Here is a 25,000-nt window from a genome sequence, read left to right on the forward strand (position 1 = left end):
GAAATTAAAATTAGACCGATATTAATTAAAAAATCACATATGCAAAGTAAAAGCTGCACCCAGTTGCTGCTGATCGTCATCATTGATGACCGGATCATAATCACTGATCACCAGATCAATATAAACACAAAAACCTGAAAAACATCTAAATACAACCAGCCTGTTCGATGCTAATGCAAGATGGTAGAGTATGATGCTATCATATGGTACTAACGTATGATGCTAACTTATGATGCTAATGTTAGATGCTAGCATATGTTGCTTACATTAGACTCTTACTTATGCTGATTTATGACGCTAATGTATGATGCAAACGCAATATGCTTATGCGTGATGCTAATGTATGATGCTAAGTTATGATGCTAACGAAATATGCTAACATATCACCCTAACTTATTATGCTAACATAAGAAGCTAATGCAAGATGCCAGTGTATGATGCTAATGTGTGATGCGAACATATTATGCTAACTCATGATGCTAATGTAAGATGCTAGCATATGATGCTAACATAGGGTGCTAACTTATGATGCTAACGTAATATCCCTACATATGATGCTAGTGTATGATGCTAACGTAAGATGCTAATGTATGATGCTAATGTGTGATGCGAACATATTATGCTAACTTATGATGCTAATGTAAGATGCTAGCATATGATGCTAACATATGTTGCTAACATAGGGTGCTAATTGATGATGCTAATGTGTGATGCTAACGTAACATCCCCTACATATGATGTTAACTTATGACGTCAACCTATGATGCTAACTTAAGACGCTAATGCTAGCGTATGATGCTAGCGTAAGATGCTAACATATGCTAGAGTATGATGCTAATGTAAGATGCTAGCATATGATGCTAATGTGTGATGTTAACATATTATACTAGCGTATGATGCTAACATAAGATGCTAGCGTATGATGCTACCTCCTGGTTGTTCCTTGACGGCTCCACGTTGTTCAGCCTGTTCATCATGTGCACCATCCTGACCAACTGCTGCTTCATGGCCATGTCTGAGCCGGCGCTGTGGACCAAATATGTGGAGTAAGTTACGTCTTTTAACCCCCAACCCCGTCTCTTCTCCGTCTTTAGACTTCCTCTAACCCCCCCCCCAAAATCAAGATTTTGTCTTGTTTAAAATTATTATTATTATTATTATTATTATTATTACTTTCAATCAGGTACGACGGCGTATAAGGGCCGAACTAAGACAAAAAAAATAGGAAATTACGAGAATAAAGAGTCATAATAATATGAGAATAAAGTCATAATATTATGAGAATAAAGTTGTCGTAATATTACGAGAATAAAGTCGTCGTAATATTACGACGACTTTATTCTCGTATTATTATGACTTTATTCTCGTAATTTCCAAATTTTTTTGTCTTAGTTTGGCCCTAATACTCCGTGGTAATCAGGACCTTATTTCAGTAAAATAAAGAACATTATTTATTTCAGGTACACCTTCACCGGCATCTACACCTTCGAGTCTCTCATCAAGATCCTGGCCCGGGGTTTCTGCATCGGGCCCTTCACCTTCCTGAGAGACCCCTGGAACTGGCTGGACTTCAGCGTCATCCTCATGGCGTGAGTTCTGGGGGCGGGGGGTTCCTAGGACCGGTTCTAGTCATAGATGCATGAGTAAACGTGAGTTAACGCAAGTTAAACGTGAGTAAACATGAGTTAACGCAAGTTAAACGTAGGTAAACACGGATCATAAAGTTAAACTCGGATCATAATCACTGATCACCAGATCAATATAAACACAAAAATCTGAAAAAATATCTTAATAAAACCAGTAAGCTGTCCCCGAGTGATTTGACTAATGCTAACATATGATGCTAATGTTCGATGCTAACATACGATGCTAACATATGATGCTAATGTTCGATGCTAACATAAGATGCTAACATATAATGCTAATGTTCGATGCTAATGTAAAATGCTAACTTAAGATGATAATGTAAAATGCTAATGAAAGATGCTAGCGTATGATGCTAGCATATGGTACTAACATATTATGCTAATGTAAGATGCTTAGGACGCTAATTTACGATGCTAATATAAGCTGCTAGCATATGTTTTTAATGCAAGATGCCTACATATGATGCTAACTTATGACGCTAATGTGTAATGCTAACTTATGATGCTAATGTATGATGCTAATGTAGAATACTACCATATTATGGTAACTTATGTTGCTAACATAAGAAGCTAATGCAAGATGCCAGCGTATAATGCTAACATAAGATGCTAACGTATGATTTGGTTCTGGGGGCAGGGGGGACTTTATTCTCGTAATTTTACGACTTTATTCTAATATTATTATGACTTTATTCTCGTAAATTCCCTTTTTTTTGGTCTTAGTTTGGCCCTAATACTCTGTCGTAATCAGGACTTTATTTCACTAAAATAAAGAAAAATATTTCTACTTTGATAAAATTATTACTTTTTATTTATTTTATTTATTTTTTTACCACTTTGCAGACCTAACATCTGTTAAAAAGACCAATAAACCATAAAGAAAAGAAGAAAACAATTACAATTAATAGTACATTTAAGAAGTAAAGGACTGTCTCAGAAAATTTGAATATTGTGATAAAGTTCTTTATTTTCTGTATTGCAATTAAAAAAAACAAAAATGTCATACATTCTGGATTCATTACAAATCAACTGAAATATTGCAAGCCTTTTATTATTTTAATATTGCTTATTCTTAAGCTGAACATTTTTGGTTTTGTAATTGCATTACAGAAAATCACAATATTCAAATTTTCTGATACAGTCCTGTATATATATAAAGTTGCTTCCCCCAGATGTTTCAGATTAAAATCACCTCCCGGAAGGAGCTTTTATTGTGAAACAGGAAGCAGTGAAACGGCCCACACTGAACCAGAATGGGAGCAGCGTTCAGAGCCGGCAGCCGCTCTGACAGGACCGTTGTTTCCTGATGGGATTAACTTCTGGAATTAGAAATACGAGCTGGTCGTGGAGTTTGAGTCCGTCTTTAGCCGGTTGTCACAGCTTTTGCAGAATCAGGAGAAACGAGACGACAGAAGCTCAGAGGAGGAACGGAGGCCGAGCCGTCGGTTAATAAAGCGTCTTTGATCAGCAGGAAGCAGCTCGGCTCGTTCTCTGTTCTGGGCTTTTATTTTGACAGGAACCAGGACAAATATCTGATTAGGTCCTCGTGACTCTTTACTCTGACAACAAAGTTCTAACATTTGAAAGATGAAGCCCTTTATCTGTAAATTACAGTTTCTGACATTTTGGACATGAATTTAAATTTTCCTGAACTTTTTAAGCTTGTCTCCTCATTCATGACGTGAAACTTAGTCAGTTTTCAACCATCGGTTGAAAAAGTTCCCCAGCATGCATTGTCTGTATTTATATTAATGGTTAATACCATGTTGGTAAAAACCTGAGGCATATATATATGCATTTTTAATATATAATATATATATTTTAATACATCATATATATTTATTTTATTTATATATATTATATATATTTTCTTTGTCTGTCTGTTTTTTTCTTTTTTTAATTTTTATTTTTTTTTAATGTATTTATTTATCTCTATGTATATATATATATATATATATATATTATAATATATTATATTATATATATATATATATATATATATATATATATATATATATATATATATATATATATATAAATTCCCCTTCTAAACCCACATCATGGTGCCCCCCCCCTCCGTGCTCGACCATTGGGATGATTCAGTGTTGTCCAACTTGCTGTCCATTTATCATTAATGTTAGCTTTGAGATGCTAAGAAAAGCTGAGGGCATCTAAGAGCGCGTTAACTGCGTGACCCGTTTATCATTAATGTTTAATGGAAAACCAGGAAGTGGAACTTCCAGCACGATTACGAGCAAAAGCTGCTACCTGCTAATCGAATCCTGCGCCATCTTTGTGTAAAAGCATAAATGATCCGATCATCGTGGAATCCGGATTCGGGTGAAAACAAGCTTAGCGGCGCGTGTTGGTCCTGCGTGCTCTTATTTAACAGAAGAGGAAACCAAAAGCAAACAAAAACACCAGCTAAGAGCAGCTAAGAGTAGCTGAGAACAGCTAAGAGCAGCTAAAAGTAGCTGAGAGCAGCTAAGTTAGCTAAGGCCAGCTAAGAGGAGCTAAGAGGAGCTAAGAGCAGCCGCCGCCCTCATGGCCGCCGCCATGACGAGTTCGGTTCTTCACCGCGAAGTCGTGGAGCTAAATCAATAATATACGCGTAGCTGAATCCTGATATGATTATTGATTATTGAAGGTTCTTGTCCGTCTTGAATTTTGCCTTTTAGCTTTATTTATTGACCCAAATCCTCGTTTCTACTTTTTAGTTTTACTGTCTGCTTTTGTTCCTAGGTTTTTTGTTTTACCGCCATGTTTTTATTGCCAGGTTTTTATTTTTACCGCCTTTTTTTTTGCCAGATTTTTAGTTTTACTGCCTGTTTTATTTACCAAGTTTTTTGTTTTACTGCCTCTTTTATTCATCAGGTTTTTTGTTAATTCTTTTTTTGTTCTCTGATTTAAGTTTTACCACTTGTTCCCAGTCTTTTAGTTTTACCGCCTGTTTTTGTTCTCAGGTTTTAGTTTTACTACCTGTTTTTGTTGCCATTTTTTTCGTTTTACCGCCTGTTTTTGTTCTCAGGTTTTTAGTTTTACTGTCTGTTTTAATTACCAATTTTTTAGTTTCACCCACCGTTTTATTTACCAGGTTTTTAATTTTACCACCTGTTTTTTCCCCAGGTTTTTTGTTCTACTGGATTGTACTGGAGCGACCAACAAGTCCCTATAATCTTAAAATGTACATTTTAAAATTAGTTGGACAAATTAGTTCGTAAAAGACACAAACTCCCACAAAGGTCCTGAAATAACTGGTTCTGGTTCCAGCGTTGGTTTTGTTACCTGGTCGCCACGGTAACGACCCCCGTCACTCGTTGGCGCTGGTCGCCACGGTAACGACCCCCGTCACTCGGTGGCGCTGGTCGCCACGGTAACGACCCCCGTCACTCGGTGGCGCTCCGACAAACCAAGGTTGTGTTTCTTGACGGAGAACAGCATTTTCAGACTCTGTCGTCTCTTTTTAGTTTTACTGTTGTTTTATTTACCAGGTTTTTAGTTTTACTGCCTGTTTTTGTTGCCAGGTTTTTTGGTTTTCCACTTGTTATTTTCTTCAGGTTTTTAGTTTTACTGTCTGTTTTTTGTTCCCAGGTTTTTCGTTTCACCGCTTGTTTCTTTTGCCGGGTTTTTTATTTTTTACTGCTTTTTTTTGTTGCCAAGTTTTTAGATTTACCGCCTGTTTTTGATCCTGGTTTTTAGTTTTACTGTCTGTTTTATTTACCAATTTTTTAATTTTACCACCTGTTTTGTTAACATATTTTTACTTTTACCACCTTTTTCTTTTCCAGGTTTTTAGTTTTACCGCCTGTTTTTTGTACTGGAGCGACCAACTAGTCTTAAAATGTACAATTTACCCACGAGGACAAATTAATTAATTATTAATTGAATTAATTGGACAAATTAGTTCGTAAAAGACACAAACTCCAACAAAGGCCCCTGAAATAACTGGTTCTGGTTCCAGCGTTGGTTTTGTTACCTGGTCGCCACGGTAACGACCCCCGTCACTCGTTGGCGTTGGTCGCCACAGTAACGACCCCCGTCACTCGTTGGCGTTGGTCGCCACGGTAACGACCCCCGTCACTCGTTGGCGCTGGTCGCCACGGTAACGACCCCCGTCACTCGTTGGCGCTCCGACAAACCAAGGTTATGTTTCTTGACCGAGAACAACATTTTCAGACTCTGTCGTCTCTTTTCTTCTTCTGTTGTTTGGTTTTTCCCGGGCTTTTTCCAGGCTGCTAACAGAGTTTATCAAAGTAGGGAACCTGCAGGCGCTGAGAACCTTCCGGGTTCTGCGAGCGCTGAAAACCATCTCGGTCATCCCAGGTAAGGCCCGGGCGCCGCCAGCAGGGGGCGCCGGGCGGAGCAGCTTCACCTGGTCTCGTCGTTAAACGTGGTGTCTGCCGTGTCCCGCAGCAGCAGGCCCCGCAGCAGCAGGCCCCGCAGCAGCAGGCCCCGCAGCAGCAGGCCCCGCAGCAGCAGGCTCCGCAGCAGCAGGTCCCGCAGCAGCAGGCCCCGCAGCAACAGGCCCCGCAGCAGCAGGCCCCGCAGCAGCAGGCTCCGCAGCAGCAGGTCCCGCAGCAGCAGGCCCCGCAGCAACAGGCCCCGCAGCAGCAGGCCCCGCAGCAGCAGGCTCCGCAGCAGCAGGTCCCGCAGCAGCAGGTCCCGCAGCAGCAGGCCCCGCAGCAACAGGCCCCGCAGCAGCAGGCCCCGCAGCAGCAGGCCCAGCAGCAGCAGGCCCCGCAGCAGCAGGTCCCGCAGCAGCAGGTCCCGCAGCAGCAGGCTCCGCAGCAGCAGGCCCCGCAGCAGCAGGTCCCGCAGCAGCAGGCCCCGCAGCAACAGGCCCCGCAGCAGCAGGCCCCGCAGCAGCAGGCCCAGCAGCAGCAGGCCCCGCAGCAGCAGGTCCCGCAGCAGCAGGTCCCGCAGCAGCAGGCCCCGCAGCAACAGGCTCCGCAGCAGCAGGTCCCGCAGCAGCAGGCCCCGCAGCAGCAGGCCCCGCAGCAGCAGGCCCCGCAGCAGCAGGCCCCGCCCACCGCCCGCTCCCCGGCCAATCAGGAGAGCCGGCTGCCTGAGTCACATGACCCGAGGGAAAGTCGGATACGACTCTGAGCTTGTGACGCTAACCGGAGAATCGAAGCAGAAACGGTTCACGGTTCTGTCCAAACGAATCAGAAATGAATGCTAGCTCGGCTAACAAACGCTTCAGCCGCAAGATTGTGGAGGAAGAAGTTCTGACTAGGGATGGGCTAAAAAATGTATCACCATAATTTCTGGAATTTATCGCAATAACGATAAAAATGACGATAAAAAAATACCAATTCAACTCCACCTTTTTAACTATAAATCTATCTCACTCTCTTCCTTCCTTCCTTCCTTCCTTCCTTCCTTCCTTCCTTCCTTCCTTCCTTCCTTCCTTCCTTCCTTCCTTCCTTCCTTCCTTCTTTCCTTGTTTTCTCCCTTCCTTCTCCCCCTTCCTTCCTTCCTTCCTTCCTTCCTTCCTTCCTTCCTTCCTTCCTTCCTTCCTTCCTTCCTTCCTTCCTTCCTTCCTTCCTTCCTCCTTTCCTTGTTTTCTCCCTTCCTTCTCCCCCTTCCTTCCTTCCTTCCTTCCTTCCTTCCTTCCTTCCTTCCTTCCTTCCTTCCTTCCTTCCTTCCTTCCTTCCATCCTTCCTTCTTTCTTTCCTTCCTTCCTTCCTTCCTTCCTTCCTTCCTTCCTTCCTTCCTTCCTTCCTTCCTTCCTTCCTTCCTTCCTTCCTTCCTTCCTTCCTTCCTTCCTTACTTCCTTCCTTCCTTCCTTCCTTCCTTCCTTCCTTCCTCCCTCTTTTCTCCCTTCCTTCCTCCTTTCCTTGTTTTCTCCCTTCCTTCCTTCCTTCCTTCCTTCCTTCCTTCCTTCCTTCCTTCCTTCCTTCCTTCCTTCCTTCCTTCCTTCCTTCCTTCCTTCCTTCCTTCCTTCCTTCCTTCCATAAATCAGATTTACACAAAAACGTCAACAGGAATTTATCGTTTTTACCGTGAGATACAAATTCTTACCGTGGGGAATTTTTTTGACGGTTTATCGTGAACGGTAAAATATCACACATTCCTAGTTCTCGGTTCTCAAAAACCATTTGAAATTATGTTTTCTTTGAGTCTCGTTTATGGTAGCAGCCAGATAAGAGCAGCTAAGAGTAGCTAACACCAGCCAGTAAATATCTCTGATCTCTGATTAGCTTCATGTTCTCCGGTTTGTGCTCATGAGCAGGACTGATCTCTGACTTCCCCTGCTCAGCGGGAATCCAACCCGCACCGTTCGAACCCGCGCCGTTCGACCCCGCGCTGCTCCCATCAGTGTCTCCTCTGTTCCACTGCTGATGTCTCCTCTGTTCCACTGCTGATGTCTTGTCCTGTGCCGCTAGCTGACGCCGTGTGTCCGTCTGTCCCGTCTTCTGTCCGTCTGCAGATATGTGACTGAGTTTGTGGACCTGGGTAACGTGTCGGCGCTGCGGACCTTCAGGGTGCTGCGAGCCCTGAAAACCATCTCTGTCATCCCAGGTGAGGCCGCTAGCTGCGCTAACCGTAGCTGCTAGCTGCGCTAACCGGAGCTGCTAGCTGCGCTAACCGGAGCTGCTAGCTGCGCTAACCGGAGCTGCTAACTGCGCTACACGTAGCTGGACCGGGAACCGGACCCTGGCTGGGCCGGGGCTAAGACTAGCTAAGACAGGGGTCGGCAACCCATAGTGTTGAAAGTTCCATATTGGACCAAAAACACAAAAAACAAATATGTCTGGAGCCGCAAAAAATGAAAATTCTTGTATAAGCCTTAGAATGAAGGCAAATGGCGAAATGTCGAGATAAAAATTTAAATGTTGAGAAAAAAAGTCAAAATGTTGAGAAAAAAGGTCAAAATTTCGAGAAAAAAAGTCAAAATGTTGAGAAAAAAGGTCAAAATGTTGAGAAAAAAAGTCAAAATTTCGAGAAAAAAGTTGAAATCTTGAGTAAAAAAGTCAAAATTTGGAGAAAAAAGTTGAAATCTTGAGTAAAAAAGTCGAAATGTTGAGAAAAAAAAGTCAAAATGTTGAGAAAAAAAGTCAAAATTTGGAGAAAAAAGTTGAAATCTTGAGTAAAAAAGTCAAAATTTGGAGAAAAAAGTTGAAATCTTGAGTAAAAAAGTCGAAATGTTGAGAAAAAAAAGTCAAAATGTTGAGAAAAAAAGTCAAAATGTTGAGAAAAAAAGTCAAAATGTTGAGAAAAAAGTCAACATTTCGAGAAAAAAGTCGAAATGTCGAAAAAAAAGTCGAAATGTCGAGATTAAAAAGGAAAGGAAAAAGGAAGAAAAAAAGAGAAAAAATGCAAAAATGAAAATTCTTGTATAAGCCTTAGAATGAAGGCAAATGGCGAAATGTCGAGAAAAAAATTGAAATGTTGAGAAAAAAAGTCAAAATTTCGAGAAAAAAGTCAAAATTTCGAGAAAAAAGTTGAAATCTTGAGTAAAAAAGTCAAAATTTCGAGGAAATAGTCAAAAGTTTGAGAAAAAAGTCGAAATGTCGAGAAAAAAGTCGAAATGTTGAGAAAAAAGTCAAAACTTTGAAGAAAAAAGTCGAAATGTCGAGAAAAAAGTTAAAATTTTGAGGAAAAAAGTCGAAATGTTCAGAAAAAAGTCAAAATTTTGAGGAAAAAAGTCGAAATGTCGAGAAAAAAGTCGAAATGTCGAGATTAAAAAGGAAAGGAAAAAGGAAGAAAAAAGAGGAAAAAAAGAAGAAGAAAAAAGAAAAAAGAAAAAAAAAGGTGAAACATTTTTGAAAAAGCGGGTTGCCGAGCCCTGAGCTAAGAACTGCTAAGAGACCCGCGGGACCGGGAACCAAACCCTGGCCGGGCCGGGGCTCTGGTCCTGCATGCTAGCTGCGCTAACCGTAGCTGCTAGCTGCGCTAGCAGTAGCTGCTAGCTGCGCTAGCCGTAGCTGCCTCGCACCGCCGGCTCAGGAGCTCACGGCTAGCATGCAGGCGGGAACTAACCACGGTCCCATCAGAGCCGAGAACTGGACCTCGGAACCGGAACCGCCGCAGATGAACATCTGGGTGAGCTGGAAGGTTCTACGTTGGGATAGAAGGTTCTACGTTGGGATAGAAGGTTCTACGTTGGGATAGAAGGTTCTATGTTGGGATAGAAGGTTCTACGTTGGGATAGAAGGTTCTACGTTGGGATAGAAGGTTCTACGTTGGGATAGAAGGTTCTACGTTGGGATAGAAGGTTCTACGTTGGGATAGAAGGTTCTACGTTGGGATAGAAGGTTCTACGTTGGGATAGAAGGTTCTACGTTGGGATAGAAGGTTCTACGTTGGGATAGAAGGTTCTACGTTGGGATAGAAGGTTCTACGTTGGGATAGAAGGTTCTACGTTGGGATAGAAGGTTCTACGTTGAGATAGAAGGTTCTACGTTGAGATAGAAGGTTCTACGTTGAGATAGAAGGTTCTACGTTGAGATAGAAGGTTCTACGTTGAGATAGAAGGTTCTACGTTGGGATAAAAGGTTCTACGTTGAGATAGAAGGTTCTACGTTGGGATAGAAGGTTCTACGTTGGGATAGAAGGTTCTACGTTGGGATAGAAGGTTCTACGTTGAGATAGAAGGTTCTACGTTGAGATAGAAGGTTCTACGTTGGGATAGAAGGTTCTACGTTGAGATAGAAGGTTCTACGTTGGGATAGAAGGTTCTACGTTGAGATAGAAGGTTCTACGTTGGGATAGAAGGTTCTATGTTGGGATAGAAGGTTCTACGTTGGGATAGAAGGTTCTACGTTGGGATAGAAGGTTCTACGTTGGGATAGAAGGTTCTACGTTGAGATAGAAGGTTCTACGTTGGGATAGAAGGTTCTACGTTGGGATAAAAGGTTCTACGTTGAGATAGAAGGTTCTACGTTGGGATAGAAGGTTCTACGTTGGGATAGAAGGTTCTACGTTGGGATAAAAGGTTCTACGTTGAGATAGAAGGTTCTACGTTGGGATAAAAGGTTCTACGTTGAGATAGAAGGTTCTACGTTGGGATAGAAGGTTCTACGTTGGGATAGAAGGTTCTACGTTGGGATAGAAGGTTCTATGTTGGGATAGAAGGTTCTACGTTGGGATAGAAGGTTCTACGTTGGGATAGAAGGTTCTACGTTGGGATAGAAGGTTCTACGTTGGGATAGAAGGTTCTACGTTGGGATAGAAGGTTCTACGTTGAGATAGAAGGTTCTACGTTGGGATAGAAGGTTCTACGTTGGGATAGAAGGTTCTACGTTGGGATAGAAGGTTCTACGTTGAGATAGAAGGTTTTATGTTGGGATAGAAGGTTCTACGTTGGGATAGAAGGTTCTACGTTGAGATAGAAGGTTCTACGTTGAGATAGAAGGTTCTACGTTGGGATAGAAGGTTCTACGTTGGGATAGAAGGTTCTACGTTGGGAAAATTTCGAGAAAAAAAGTCAAAATGTTGAGAAAAAAGTCGAAATGTCGAGAAAAAAGTCGAAATGTTGAGAAAAAAAGTCAAAATTTGGAGAAAAAAGTTGAAATCTTGAGTAAAAAAGTCAAAATTTGGAGAAAAAAGTTGAAATCTTGAGTAAAAAAGTCGAAATGTTGAGAAAAAAAAGTCAAAATGTTGAGAAAAAAAGTCAAAATGTTGAGAAAAAAAGTCAAAATGTTGAGAAAAAAGTCAACATTTCGAGAAAAAAGTCGAAATGTCGAAAAAAAAGTCGAAATGTCGAGATTAAAAAGGAAAGGAAAAAGGAAGAAAAAAAGAGAAAAAATGCAAAAATGAAAATTCTTGTATAAGCCTTAGAATGAAGGCAAATGGCGAAATGTCGAGAAAAAAATTGAAATGTTGAGAAAAAAAGTCAAAATTTCGAGAAAAAAGTCAAAATTTCGAGAAAAAAGTTGAAATCTTGAGTAAAAAAGTCAAAATTTCGAGGAAATAGTCAAAAGTTTGAGAAAAAAGTCGAAATGTCGAGAAAAAAGTCGAAATGTTGAGAAAAAAGTCAAAACTTTGAAGAAAAAAGTCGAAATGTCGAGAAAAAAGTTAAAATTTTGAGGAAAAAAGTCGAAATGTTCAGAAAAAAGTCAAAATTTTGAGGAAAATAGTCGAAATGTCGAGAAAAAAGTCGAAATGTCGAGATTAAAAAGGAAAGGAAAAAGGAAGAAAAAAGAGGAAAAAAAGAAGAAGAAAAAAAAAAAAAGAAAAAAAAAGGTGAAACATTTTTGAAAAAGCGGGTTGCCGAGCCCTGAGCTAAGAACTGCTAAGAGACCCGCGGGACCGGGAACCAAACCCTGGCCGGGCCGGGGCTCTGGTCCTGCATGCTAGCTGCGCTAACCGTAGCTGCTAGCTGCGCTAGCAGTAGCTGCTAGCTGCGCTAGCCGTAGCTGCCTCGCACCGCCGGCTCAGGAGCTCACGGCTAGCATGCAGGCGGGAACTAACCACGGTCCCATCAGAGCCGAGAACTGGACCTCGGAACCGGAACCGCCGCAGATGAACATCTGGGTGAGCTGGAAGGTTCTACGTTGGGATAGAAGGTTCTACGTTGGGATAGAAGGTTCTACGTTGGGATAGAAGGTTCTATGTTGGGATAGAAGGTTCTACGTTGGGATAGAAGGTTCTACGTTGGGATAGAAGGTTCTACGTTGGGATAGAAGGTTCTACGTTGGGATAGAAGGTTCTACGTTGGGATAGAAGGTTCTACGTTGGGATAGAAGGTTCTACGTTGGGATAGAAGGTTCTACGTTGAGATAGAAGGTTCTACGTTGAGATAGAAGGTTCTACGTTGAGATAGAAGGTTCTACGTTGAGATAGAAGGTTCTACGTTGAGATAGGAGGTTCTACGTTGGGATAAAAGGTTCTACGTTGAGATAGAAGGTTCTACGTTGGGATAGAAGGTTCTACGTTGGGATAGAAGGTTCTACGTTGGGATAGAAGGTTCTACGTTGAGATAGAAGGTTCTACGTTGAGATAGAAGGTTCTACGTTGGGATAGAAGGTTCTACGTTGAGATAGAAGGTTCTACGTTGGGATAGAAGGTTCTACGTTGAGATAGAAGGTTCTACGTTGGGATAGAAGGTTCTATGTTGGGATAGAAGGTTCTACGTTGGGATAGAAGGTTCTACGTTGGGATAGAAGGTTCTATGTTGGGATAGAAGGTTCTACGTTGGGATAGAAGGTTCTACGTTGGGATAGAAGGTTCTACGTTGGGATAGAAGGTTCTACGTTGGGATAGAAGGTTCTACGTTGGGATAGAAGGTTCTACGTTGGGATAGAAGGTTCTACGTTGGGATAGAAGGTTCTACGTTGAGATAGAAGGTTCTACGTTGAGATAGAAGGTTCTACGTTGAGATAGAAGGTTCTACGTTGAGATAGAAGGTTCTACGTTGAGATAGGAGGTTCTACGTTGGGATAAAAGGTTCTACGTTGAGATAGAAGGTTCTACGTTGGGATAGAAGGTTCTACGTTGGGATAGAAGGTTCTACGTTGGGATAGAAGGTTCTACGTTGAGATAGAAGGTTCTACGTTGAGATAGAAGGTTCTACGTTGGGATAGAAGGTTCTACGTTGAGATAGAAGGTTCTACGTTGGGATAGAAGGTTCTACGTTGAGATAGAAGGTTCTACGTTGGGATAGAAGGTTCTATGTTGGGATAGAAGGTTCTACGTTGGGATAGAAGGTTCTACGTTGGGATAGAAGGTTCTACGTTGGGATAGAAGGTTCTACGTTGAGATAGAAGGTTCTACGTTGGGATAGAAGGTTCTACGTTGAGATAGAAGGTTCTACGTTGGGATAGAAGGTTCTACGTTATGATAGAAGGTTCTACGTTGAGATAGAAGGTTCTACGTTGGGATAGAAGGTTCTACGTTGAGATAGAAGGTTCTACGTTGAGATAGAAGGTTCTACGTTGAGATAGAAGGTTCTACGTTGGGATAGAAGGTTCTACGTTGGGATAGAAGGTTCTACGTTGGGATAGAAGGTTCTACGTTGGGATAGAAGGTTCTACGTTGGGATAGAAGGTTCTACGTTGAGATAGAAGGTTCTACGTTGGGATAGAAGGTTCTACGTTGAGATAGAAGGTTCTACGTTGAGATAGAAGGTTCTACGTGGGGATAGAAGGTTCTACGTTGGGATAAAAGGTTCTACGTTGAGATAGAAGGTTCTACGTTGGGATAGAAGGTTCTACGTTGGGATAGAAGGTTCTACGTTGAGATAGAAGGTTCTACGTTGAGATAGAAGGTTCTACGTTGAGATAGAAGGTTCTACGTTGGGAAAATTTCGAGAAAAAAAGTCAAAATGTTGAGAAAAAAGTCGAAATGTCGAGAAAAAAGTCGAAATGTTGAGAAAAAAGTCGAAATGTCGAGAAAATAGTCGAAATGTTGAGAAAAAAAAGTCGAAATGTTGAGAAAAAAAGGCAAAACGTCGAGAAAAAAGTCAAAATTTCGAGAAAAAAGTCGAAATGTTGAGAAAAAAGTCGAAATGTTGAGAAAAAAGTTGAAATCTTGAGTAAAAAAGTCGAAATGTCGAGGAAAAAAGTCAAAATGTTGAGAAAAAAAGTCAAAATGTCGAGAAAAAAGTCGAAATGTTGAGAAAAAAAGTCGAAATGTCAAGAAAAAAGTCAAAATTTCGAGAAAAAAGTCAAAATGTCAAGAAAAAAAGTCAAAACGTTGAGAAAAAAAGTCAAAATTTCGAGAAAAAAGTCAAAATTTCAAGAAAAAAGTTGAAATCTTGAGTTAAAAAGTTGAAATGTCGAGGAAAAAATCGAAATGTTGAGAAAGAAATCGAAATTTCGAGAAAAAAGTCAAAATTTCGAGAAAAAAGTCGAAATGTCAAGATTAAAAAGGAAAGGAAAAAGGAAGAAAAAAAGGAAAGAGAAAAAAAGAGAAAAAGATGAAAAAGAGGAAAATAAAAGTTAAACATTTTTGAAAAAGGTTCTACGTTGAGATAGAAGGTTCTACGTTGGGATAGAAGGTTCTACGTTGGGATAGAAGGTTCTACGTTGAGATAGAAGGTTCTACGTTGAGATAGAAGGTTCTACGTTGGGATAGAAGGTTCTACGTTGAGATAGAAGGTTCTACGTTGGGATAGAAGGTTCTACGTTGAGATAGAAGGTTCTACGTTGGGATAGATCAGGGGTCGGCAACCCAAAATGTTTTAGATCCATATTGGACCAAAAACACAAAAAACTAATATGTCTGGAGCCGCAAAAAATGAAAAGTCTTGTATAAGCCTTAGAATGAAGGCAAATGGCGAAATCTAGAGAAAAAAGTCGAAATGTTGAGAAAAAAAGTCGAAATGTTGAGAAAAAAGTCGAAATGTTGAGAAATAAAGTCGAAATGTTGAGAAAAAAAGTCAAAATGTTTAGAAAGAATTAGTCAAAATTTCGAGAAAAAAGTCAAAATTTCCAGAAAAAAGTCAAAATTTCAAGAAAAAAGTTAAAATTTCAAGAATAAAATTGAAATGTTGAGAAAAAAAGTCGAAATGTCGAGAAAAAAGTCGAAATATCGAGATTAAAAAGGAAAAGAAAAAGTTAGAAAAAAGAGAAAAAAAGGAAAAAAAGAAAAAAGAAGAGAAAAAAAGAAAAAAAATAATGAAAAAAAGGAAAGAAAAGGTAAAACATTTTTGAAAAAGCTCCAGCTGTTGTCAAAATTTCGAGAAAAAAGTCAAAATGACGAGAAAAAAGTCGAAAAGTTGAGAAAAAAGTCGAAATATCGAGATAAAAGTCGAAATGTCGAGATTAAAAAGCTCCAGGAGCCACTAGGGCGGCACTAAAGAGCTGGTCTGGTCTTTATTCACGAAATTTCAACTTTATTCACGAAATTTCGACTTTATTCACAAAATTTCGACTTTATTCACGAAATTTCGACTTTTTTCACGGAATTGGTGGACTGGTCTCATGTGGACTCTGGTGGACTGGCCTGCCCCCCTTCCATGTGTTTCTGTCGTTAACCCGGTTCTCGTTTGTCTGGATGTTCGTAGTGAATATGTGCTCATGCTAAAGTTTATCGTTATGTGCTCATGCTAAAGTTTAACGTTATGTGCTCATGCTAAAGTTTAACGTTATGTGCTCATGCTAAAGTTTAACGTTATGTGCTCATGCTAAAGTTTAACGTTATGTGCTCATGCTAAAGTTTAACGTTACGTTGTTAAGTTTTCCTCTAGTTTTACTTCCTAATCACCAGAAACCCAGATCAGAGGAAACGGGGCAGGACTAACTGAGATGTTTGATGTTTAACTTCATCAACTTTCATTTCAAGCCTAAAAAATATTTATTTAGTGTCAGTTTTGAGGTGAAAGAACCTAAACGGGTAGGGTTTTCAAACGAGTAGCTAAGAGCAGCTAGGAGCAGAGAACACTAGCTAAGACCGGCTAAGACCGGCTGAGAGTAGCTAAAGCCAGCTAAGGCCAGCTAAGAGTAGCTAAGAGTAGCTACGAGTAGCTACGAGTAGCTACGAGTAGCTAAGAGTAGCTAAGAGTAGCTAAGACCAGCTAAGAGTAGCTACGAGTAGCTAAGACCAGCTAAAAGTAGCTACGAGCAGCTAAGACCAGCTAAGCGTAGCTACGAGCAGCTAAGAGTAGCTAAAAGTAGCTAAGAGTAGCTAAGCGTGGCTAAGAACAGCTAAAAGTAGCTAAAAGTAGCTAAGGCCAGCTAAAAGTAGCTAAAAGTAGCTAAGCATGGCTAAGAGCAGCTAAAAGTAGCTAAGAGTAGCTAAGCGTGGCTAAGAGCAGCTAAAAGTAGCTAAGTGTGGCTACGAGCAGCTAAAAGTAGCTAAAAGTAGCTAAGGCCAGCTAAAAGTAGCTAAGCATGGCTAAGAGCAGCTAAAAGTAGCTAAGTGTGGCTAAAAGCAGCTAAAAGTAGCTAAGAGTAGCTAAGGCCAGCTAAAAGTAGCTAAAAGTAGCTAAGCGTGGCTAAGAGCAGCTAAAAGTAGCTAAAAGTAGCTAAGGCCAGCTAAGAGCAGCTAAAAGTAGCTAAGAGTAGCTAAGGCCAGCTAAAAGTAGCTAAAAGTAGCTAAGCGTGGCTAAGAGCAGCTAAAAATAGCTAAAAGTAGCTAAGGCCAGCTAAGAGCAGCTAAAAGTAGCTAAGCGTGGCTAAGAGCAGCTAAAAATAGCTAAAAGTAGCTAAGGCCAGCTAAGAGCAGCTAAAAGTAGCTAAGTGTGGCTAAAAGCAGCTAAGAGCAGCTAAAAGTAGCTAAGCGTGGCTAAGAGCAGCTTAAAGTAGCTAAGTGTGGCTAAAAGCAGCTAAGAGCAGCTAAAAGTAGCTAAGCGTGGCTAAGAGCAGCTAAAAGTAGCTAAGCGTGGCTAAGAGCAGCTAAAAGTAGCTAAGCGTGGCTAAGAGCAGCTAAAAGTAGCTAAAAGTAGCTAAGGCCAGCTAAGAGCAGCTAAAAGTAGCTAAGCGTGGCTAAGAGCAGCTAAAAGTAGCTAAGCGTGGCTAAGAGCAGCTAAAAGTAGCTAAGGCCAGCTAAGAGCAGCTAAAAGTAGCTAAGCGTGGCTAAGAGCATCTAGGGGCCAGAAGGGCCGGCCGACCCAGAACTGGTCGTGCCGGTTGGAAGTGATTAGTTGATGGATCTTTGGTTTGTTCTGCCCAGAAATACAAATCAGTTGCCCCTTTTCTGACTGGGGTTTCTAAAAACGAGTGTTCGTAACCCTCTAATGTTTAATGTCTTTGAGAGTATTAGGGCCATGCAGGAGAAGAATAAAAACAATATTTTAGAAGAGGAAGAACTTATTTTCATTATGACCTTAGTCGAAATGTCGAGATTAGTACAATTACGAGAAAAAAGTCGAAATGTATTTCAACTTAATTCTCAAAATTTGGACTTTCTTCACGAAATTTCAACTTTATTCTTGAAATTGTAACATTAATCTCGACATTTCGACTTTTTTCTTTACATTTCAACTTTATTAACAAAACTTCGACTTTATCCTTGAAATTGTATTTCAACTTTATTCTCGACATTTTGATTTTTTTCTCGAAGTGCACAATAAAAATAAATCTTTCCCTCTCAGATATTTTTCTCCTGCATGGCCCTGATTTTCTTCGGCAGAGTTCAGTTTGACCTGTTTGACCCGAGGCCGGTAAGAACTAGTCTAGACCCGGTTCTGATGTTTATTCACGAAATTTTGACTTTATTCAGAAATTTCGACTTTATTCTTGAAATTTCGTCTTTATTCACGAAATTTCGACTTTATTCACGAAATTTCGACTTTTTTCACGAAATTGTATATCAACATTATTCTGGACATTTCGACTTTATTCACAAAATTTCGACTTTATTCACAAAAGTTCGACTTTATTCACAAAATTTCGTCTTTATTCACGAAATTTCGACTTTATTCACGAAATTTCGACTTTATTCACAAAATTTCGACGTTATTCACGAAATTTCATCTTTATTCACGAAATTTCAACTTTTTTCACAAAACTTCAACTTTATTCACAAAATTTCGACTTTATTCACGAAATTTCGACTTTATTCACGAAATTTCAACTTTATTCACGAAATTTCGACTTTTTCACGAAATTGTATTTCAACATTATTCTGGACATTTCGACTTTATTCACAAAATTTCGACTTTATTCACAAAATTTCGACTTTATTCACAAAATTTCGTCTTTATTCACGAAATTTCGACTTTATTCACGAAATTTCGACTTTATTCACAAAATTTCCACTTCATTCACAAAATTTTGACTTTTTTCACGAAATTGTAATTCAACATTATTCTGGACATTTCGACTTTATTCACAAAATTTCGACTTTATTCACAAAATTTCGTCTTTATTCACGAAATTTCGACTTTATTCACAAAATTTTGACTTTATTCACGAAATTTCAACTTTATTCACGAAATTTCCACTTTATTCACAAAATTTCGACTTTATTCACGAAATTTCAACTTTATTCACAAAATTTCCACTTTTTTCACGAAATTGTATTTAAACATTATTCTGGACATTTTGACTTTATTCACAAAATTTCGACTTTATTCACAAAATTTCGACTTTATTCACAAAATTTCCGGGTCCTAGTCTAGACCTGGTCCTGACCCGGTCCTGACCCTGTCCTGACCCGGTCCTGTCCCGGTCCTGTCCCGGTCCTGACCTGGTCCTGTCCCGGTCCTGACCCGGTCCTGACCCGGTCCTGACCCGGTCCTGACCCGGTCCTGTCCCGGTCCTGACCCGGTCCCCCCGGTCCTGCTGTCCCGTCCCCAGGCCTGAAGACCATCGTGGGCGCGCTGATCCAGTCGGTGAAGAAGCTGGCGGACGTGATGATCCTGACCGTGTTCTGCCTGAGCGTGTTCGCGCTGATCGGCCTGCAGCTCTTCATGGGGAACCTGCGGCAGAAGTGCGTCCGCAGCACCGCGCTCTGCGCTAACGCTAGCCTGCCGGCTAACGCCTCCTTCTACTGCAACAACAAGACCTGGAGCTCCGTCAGGGACTTCCTGCAGGACGAAGGTGAGCGTCTACGCTAGGTCTATTAGCTCCGTCAGGGACTTCCTGCAGGACGAAGGTGAGCGGCTACGCCGGGGCTACTAGTCCTGGTGTCAGCTCTCCTAGTCCTGGTTTCAGTTCTACTAGTCCTGGTTTCAGCTCTCCTAGTCCTGGTTTCAGTTCTACTAGTCCTGGTTTCAGTTCTACTAGTCCTGGTTTCAGTTCTACTAGTCCTGGTTTCAGTTCTACTAGTCCTGGTTTCAGTTCTACTAGTCCTGGTTTCAGTTCTACTAGTCCTGGTTTCAGTTCTACTAGTCCTGGTTTCAGTTCTACTAGTCCTGGTTTCAGCTCTCCTAGTCCTGGTTTCAGTTCTACTAGTCCTGGTTTCAGTTCTACTAGTCCTGTTTTCACATATTGTGTCAGTAGCATCTGAAATTAGCATATTAGCACATATTTGACCAGATTGAATTTTGGGTAACACAAGTTAGAATCATAGATTAGCATAAGCTTAGCATGCTAAGCTAAAATTGGTAACTTCCTGAGGTGGGCGTGTCCCAGTTAGCTTCAGGCTAGCTACTTTTGTTTTTTTTGTTTGCACACATTAATGGTTAATGCCATGCTGGTAAGAACCTAAGGCATATATATGTGCATTGTGAATACATTTATATACGCATACACATACATATATATACACTATATACACAATGTGTGGCTATGTGTGTGTGTGTGTGTGTGTGTGTGCGTGTGTGTGTGTGTGTGTGTGTGTATGTGTATGTGTGTGTGTGTGTGTGTGAGTGTGAGTGTGTGTGTGTGTGTGTGTGTGTGGCTATGTGTGTGGCTATGTGTGTGTGTGTGTGTGTGTGTGTGTGTGTGTGTATGTGTATGTGTGTGTGTGTGTGTGTGTGTGTGTGAGTGTGAGTGTGTGTGTGTGTGTGTGTGTGTGGCTATGTGTGTGGCTATGTGTGTGTGTGTGTGTGTGTGTGTGTGTGGCTATGTGTGTGTGTGTGTGTGTGTGTGTATGTGTATGTGTGTGTGTGTGTGTGTGTGTGTGTGTGTGTGAGAGTGTGAGTCTGTGTGTGTGTGTGTGTGTGTGTGTGTGTGTGTGTGCGTGTGCGTGTGCGTGTGCGTGCGTGTGTGTATGTGTATGTGTATGCGTATGTGTATGTGTATGTGTGTGTGTGTGTGTGTGTGTGTGTGTGTGTGTGTGTGTGTGTGTGTGTGTGTGTGTGTGTGTGTGACATCCGACAACGGAGGGCCCCAGACGCATCCCATTCATCCATCCGATTCCTATAATAATAATGGTAAAATATACTAACAATAATAATAATAATAATAATAATAATAATAATAATAATAATAATAATAATAATAATAATAACACTAATATTGATAACCATCTTTGAATGATAATAATATGAATAAATTATTACATTTTGTTGTCCTGCCTGCCCGGCCAGCTACTTTTTACCAACAGTAGGATGAAGAGAGGCTTAGTTTGTGATGTCACAGGACGCTGGTCCAGCTCTTCTTCTACGGCCTGAAAGCTTGGCGGCCATCTTTGTTCGTGACCTCAGGGCTCCGGCGCCTTAACAACCGCTAATGATGCTACTGCTTTGTTTGCTATCTGTTAAACATGTTCAAATTAATTGTTTTTATTCGATGATACTTCATTTTTAGCTATTTAGTTATTTACCTTTTTTAGCCTGTTTTGTTGCCGTAGTGATCCGTTTTATTATAAATGGTGGCATCCACAGTGATCTCAAACAAACATTACACACATATTTTCACCCCTTCCAAACCCCTCGGACCTAAGCATTCCATGAAAACAATTAATATTAATAATTAATAATAAGAAAAACAGAAAAAAATGATAATACAACGATAAAAAACAAACAAAAAAGGACAAAATAAACAAAGCAAAGGCAAAACATAATAATATCAAAAACTGGAACTGGAAGGATAGCTGCAACAAGGTAGTTTATATCAATTTTAAATACATCTTTCAATTTTGGCTTTAATTCAATAATTTAATTCAATAAATAAAAAAATAAAAAATAAAAAATATTAAAAAAATGTATATATATATAAATAATTCAATAATTTTTGAATTAGCTGTTTTTAGTTATTTACCTTTTTTAGCCTGTTTTGCTGTGGTGATCCGTGCTTCTGCACATGTGACCGTAGCGTTTGTCTCAGCAGAACTGGACCAGTTCAGTCTGATTTAGTAGCATGGTATTTATGAAATACTACGAGGTTTTTGTTCTCAGCATACGGCAGAAACAGAGTCAGCATCATTTAAATGATTTATCTGTGCAGGATTGTGCTCCTGCTGTTAGCAGTTTGAGTAATCTGGAGTAAAAGCGTGGCTGCGTCGCTGCAGCTGCACATCCAGGTGCCGTCTGACTTTACAGGGAACAGGTTTGTCGGGACATGCGGCGTTTGCTAATGTACCTTCTATTTATTCATTTCCAGTTTGCTTTGCCATCCATCACGTAAAGCAAACGTCCCTCGCCGGCTCCGGCATCGACCTCTAAAAGCTGCCGTGAAACCTGAGAGCCGTTAGCGCGGCCTTTAGCTCGGCCTTGGGCTCGGCTCGGCGGGACCAGCGCAGATCGATGTTCTCATGCTTTCCCATCATGCCGTTTGTCCCGTGTCTTCGGAGACGGCAGGCGTCCACCCCCCACCCAAACACACATGAACACCAGAGCTAGAAGCTGATTGGCTCAGCAGCTTCCGCTGGCCGGAGCCATAAGAGTCACGGACGTCTGTGACTACGTTTACATGCAGTCAACATTCAGGTTATTGCTAATATTCTGGTTCCTGAAACATTGGGAATATTCCGTTTACATGGTAATTAATCATTCAGGATATCTGGATCAAACCAGCGACGCACGGAGAACATGATGACACCATTACCGTCATTTCTGCTTCTTCTTCCTGTATCCAAATTCAAAACAAATGCTGCTTCAGCAACTTTTCTCTCACCTTCTTGTAAATCTTCTATCCCGGTACTTTCTACCGTCTAAAAATGCAGAAATGTTCATATCCTTCATTCCATTTATGAAGTGATTAGTCTATAATAGAAGTAAATGCCCAAAGCTAACCAGGTAGTTAGTAGTAGTAAATGCCTAAACCTAACCAGGTAGTTAGTAGTAGTAAATGCCTAAACATAACCAGGTAGTTAGTAGCAGTAAATGCCTAAACATAACCAGGTAGTTAGTAGTAGTAAATGCCTAAACATAACCCGGTAGTTAGTAGTAGTAAATGCCTAAACATAACCAGGTAGTTAGTAGTAGTAAATGCCTAAACATAACCAGGTAGTTAGTAGTAGTAAATGCCTAAACATAACCAGGTAGTTAGTAGTAGTAAATGCCTAAACATAACCAGGTAGTTAGTAGTAGTAAATGCCTAAACATAACCAGGTAGTTAGTAGTAGTAGTAAATGCCTAAACATAACCAGGTAGTTAGTAGTAGTAAATGCCTAAACATAACCAGGTAGTTAGTAGCAGTAAATGCCTAAACATAACCAGGTAGTTAGTAGCAGTAAATGCCTAAACATAACCAGGTAGTTAGTAGTAGGCTAGTAATAGTAGTACTAAAAGCTTAAACCTAACGAGGTAGTTAGTAGTAGCAGTGCTAGTACTAAATGCCTAAACCTAGCCAGGTATTTAGTTAGGCCCTCCAGAAAAACGCGATTACGCGATCGCATAATTCATTGCATAATCAGCCAAATGGCGCAGATTACGCGGGGATACATTTATTCCTGAAAGGGCGCATATTTCCCGCGATGATCGCATATGTCCGCGCTGAATATGCGAATTATGCGGGGCTCACTTGATTTCACCGCATCATCGCCGCACATTTTCGCATAAAGTTTGGAAAAAGGGGGGAGTTTTGTGAGTGACATGTCGGGACGCCCGGTCGCGACGTGCGGGACCCGCCCGGGACCTCCGCACCCCTCGCAGAAACCGCCACCCCCAAACAGCAGCTCTCACTCGCGGGGGTGAGAGGAAAAAGGGAGTGCCGTCTCCGCCGAGCCCCCCGCTTGCACGGTGGGCGAGGCTGCCGGTGAACTCAGGATCTGCGCTGCCCGCGCACCACTGCGCCCGCGAAGGCCGGCGGAGGCGGAGCTCCCATCCACTTGGGGATCTTGGCGGCGGACGCGTGGGGTGACGGAGCTCCGGCTCGTCCCCTCGCCGTGTCGGTGCGCCCGGCAATCACCCGAGCTGAGCCGCGGGCTGGAGGGAGAGAGACGGACCTCCGCCCCTCTCCTCTCCACCTGCGCTCTCCTTTTTTTTTCGCCTACGACCTCAGATCAGACGAGACAGCCCGCTGAATTTAAGAGGGAAGAGCTCAGCGCCGAATCCGCAACTTATTGCATATTTCGCATATTTTGCAACTTTCCGCATATTCCGCAACTTCCAGCATATTCCGCAATTTCACCGCATAAAAGCACATAAAAAACCCGCACATTTAATCGCAGAATCAAGGATTTTAGCCTGCAGAATCAAGGATTTTAGCCCGCATAATCAATGATTTTAGCCCGCAGAATCAAGGATTTTAGCCCGCAGAATCAAGGATTTTAGCCCGCAGAATCAAGGATTTTAGCCCGCAGAATCAAGGATTTTAGCCCGCATAATCAATGATTTTAGCCCGCAGAATCAAGGATTTTAGCCCGCAGAATCAATGATTTTAGCCCGCATAATCAATGATTTTAGCCCGCAGAATCAATGATTTTAGCCCGCAGAATCAAGGATTTTAGCCCGCAGAATCAAGGATTTTAGCCCGCATAATCAATGATTTTAGCCCGCATAATCAATGATTTTAGCCCGCAGAATCAATGATTTTAGCCCGCATAATCAATGATTTTAGCCCGCAGAATCAAGGATTTTAGCCCGCAGAATCAAGGATTTTAGCCCGCAGAATCAAGGATTTTAGCCCGCATAATCAAGGATTTTAGCCCGCAGAATCAATGATTTTAGCCCGCAGAATCAAGGATTTTAGCCCGCATAATCAATGATTTTAGCCCGCAGAATCAAGGATTTTAGCCCGCATAATCAATGATTTTAGCCCGCAGAATCAAGGATTTTAGCCCGCAGAATCAAGGATTTTAGCCCGCATAATCAAGGATTTTAGCCCGCAGAATCAATGATTTTAGCCCGCAGAATCAAGGATTTTAGCCCGCATAATCAATGATTTTAGCCCGCAGAATTAAGGATTTTAGCTCGCGTTTTTCTGGAGGGTCTATTTAGTAGGAATAGTACATGCCTAAACCATCTCAAGGAAAAAGAGGAAATTGAGTCCCAGGACACAAGTCTTTATTTCTGATTACGTTTTGTGTCTGTTAACAAGGTCAAAGGTCAAGTAAAATGTATTTATGTAGCACATTTAACTCCTTTTATTTTCTAAATCAATCCCACGATGACATGGAAGGATGGATGACTAGCTACGAGCTTTGGGTGGATCCAGCCTTTATTCACCGCTAAAGTGACGGGTTCCTGAATAAAAGTAACAGACATTAATGTGAGTTCAGCGTGAACTGATTTATGGTTGTATTCTCTCTAAACTACGTATGAGGAGGTAAAGCTCGGCCTCCAGCCGCTCCGCGTAAACGAATCCCGGCTCTGATGGATGGGGGTTGGGTAAAGACGTTAGCTCAGCAGATTAGCCGCTGACGGCTATCGCTGCGTCGCTGCGTCGCCAGGGAGCAGATTAAAAGTGTCTCCGTCTAATTCACTTTGACCAATAACTCTCCCTGTCGTTGCTGTCAGACCTGCAGATTTTCCTCGTGTAAATTCACCGCTGGACGAAGGGGTTTGTTACGGCTCTGGAGTTTTAAAAGGAATTAGATAAAACCGCTCGCCTGCCGCCCCGCTGAGACAATTCTCTTAATTTCTGCAGCGCTGCAAAGTCTCAGAAGCACATTAGTTGTGCAAATGTTTTTAT

General features: G+C 41.4%; 1 protein-coding gene across 1 annotated transcript in view; it reads left to right on the top strand.

The window, feature by feature from the left end:
* Positions 1-25,000, top strand: part of LOC133422981 (sodium channel protein type 3 subunit alpha-like) — a gene marked incomplete at its 3' end in the record, with an annotated part of 137,844 nt that overhangs the window by 4,953 nt on the left and 107,891 nt on the right. Inside the window, exons 4-7 of the mRNA XM_061713053.1 lie at positions 957-1,046; positions 1,461-1,589; positions 8,080-8,171; positions 18,836-19,078. Coding sequence (XP_061569037.1) covers positions 957-1,046; positions 1,461-1,589; positions 8,080-8,171; positions 18,836-19,078 — 554 coding nt within the window. The remainder of the gene's footprint in view (positions 1-956; positions 1,047-1,460; positions 1,590-8,079; positions 8,172-18,835; positions 19,079-25,000) is intronic.

The sequence above is a fragment of the Cololabis saira genome, chromosome 22 (assembly GCF_033807715.1).
Source record: "Cololabis saira isolate AMF1-May2022 chromosome 22, fColSai1.1, whole genome shotgun sequence".
Classification (NCBI taxonomy): domain Eukaryota; kingdom Metazoa; phylum Chordata; class Actinopteri; order Beloniformes; family Belonidae; genus Cololabis; species Cololabis saira.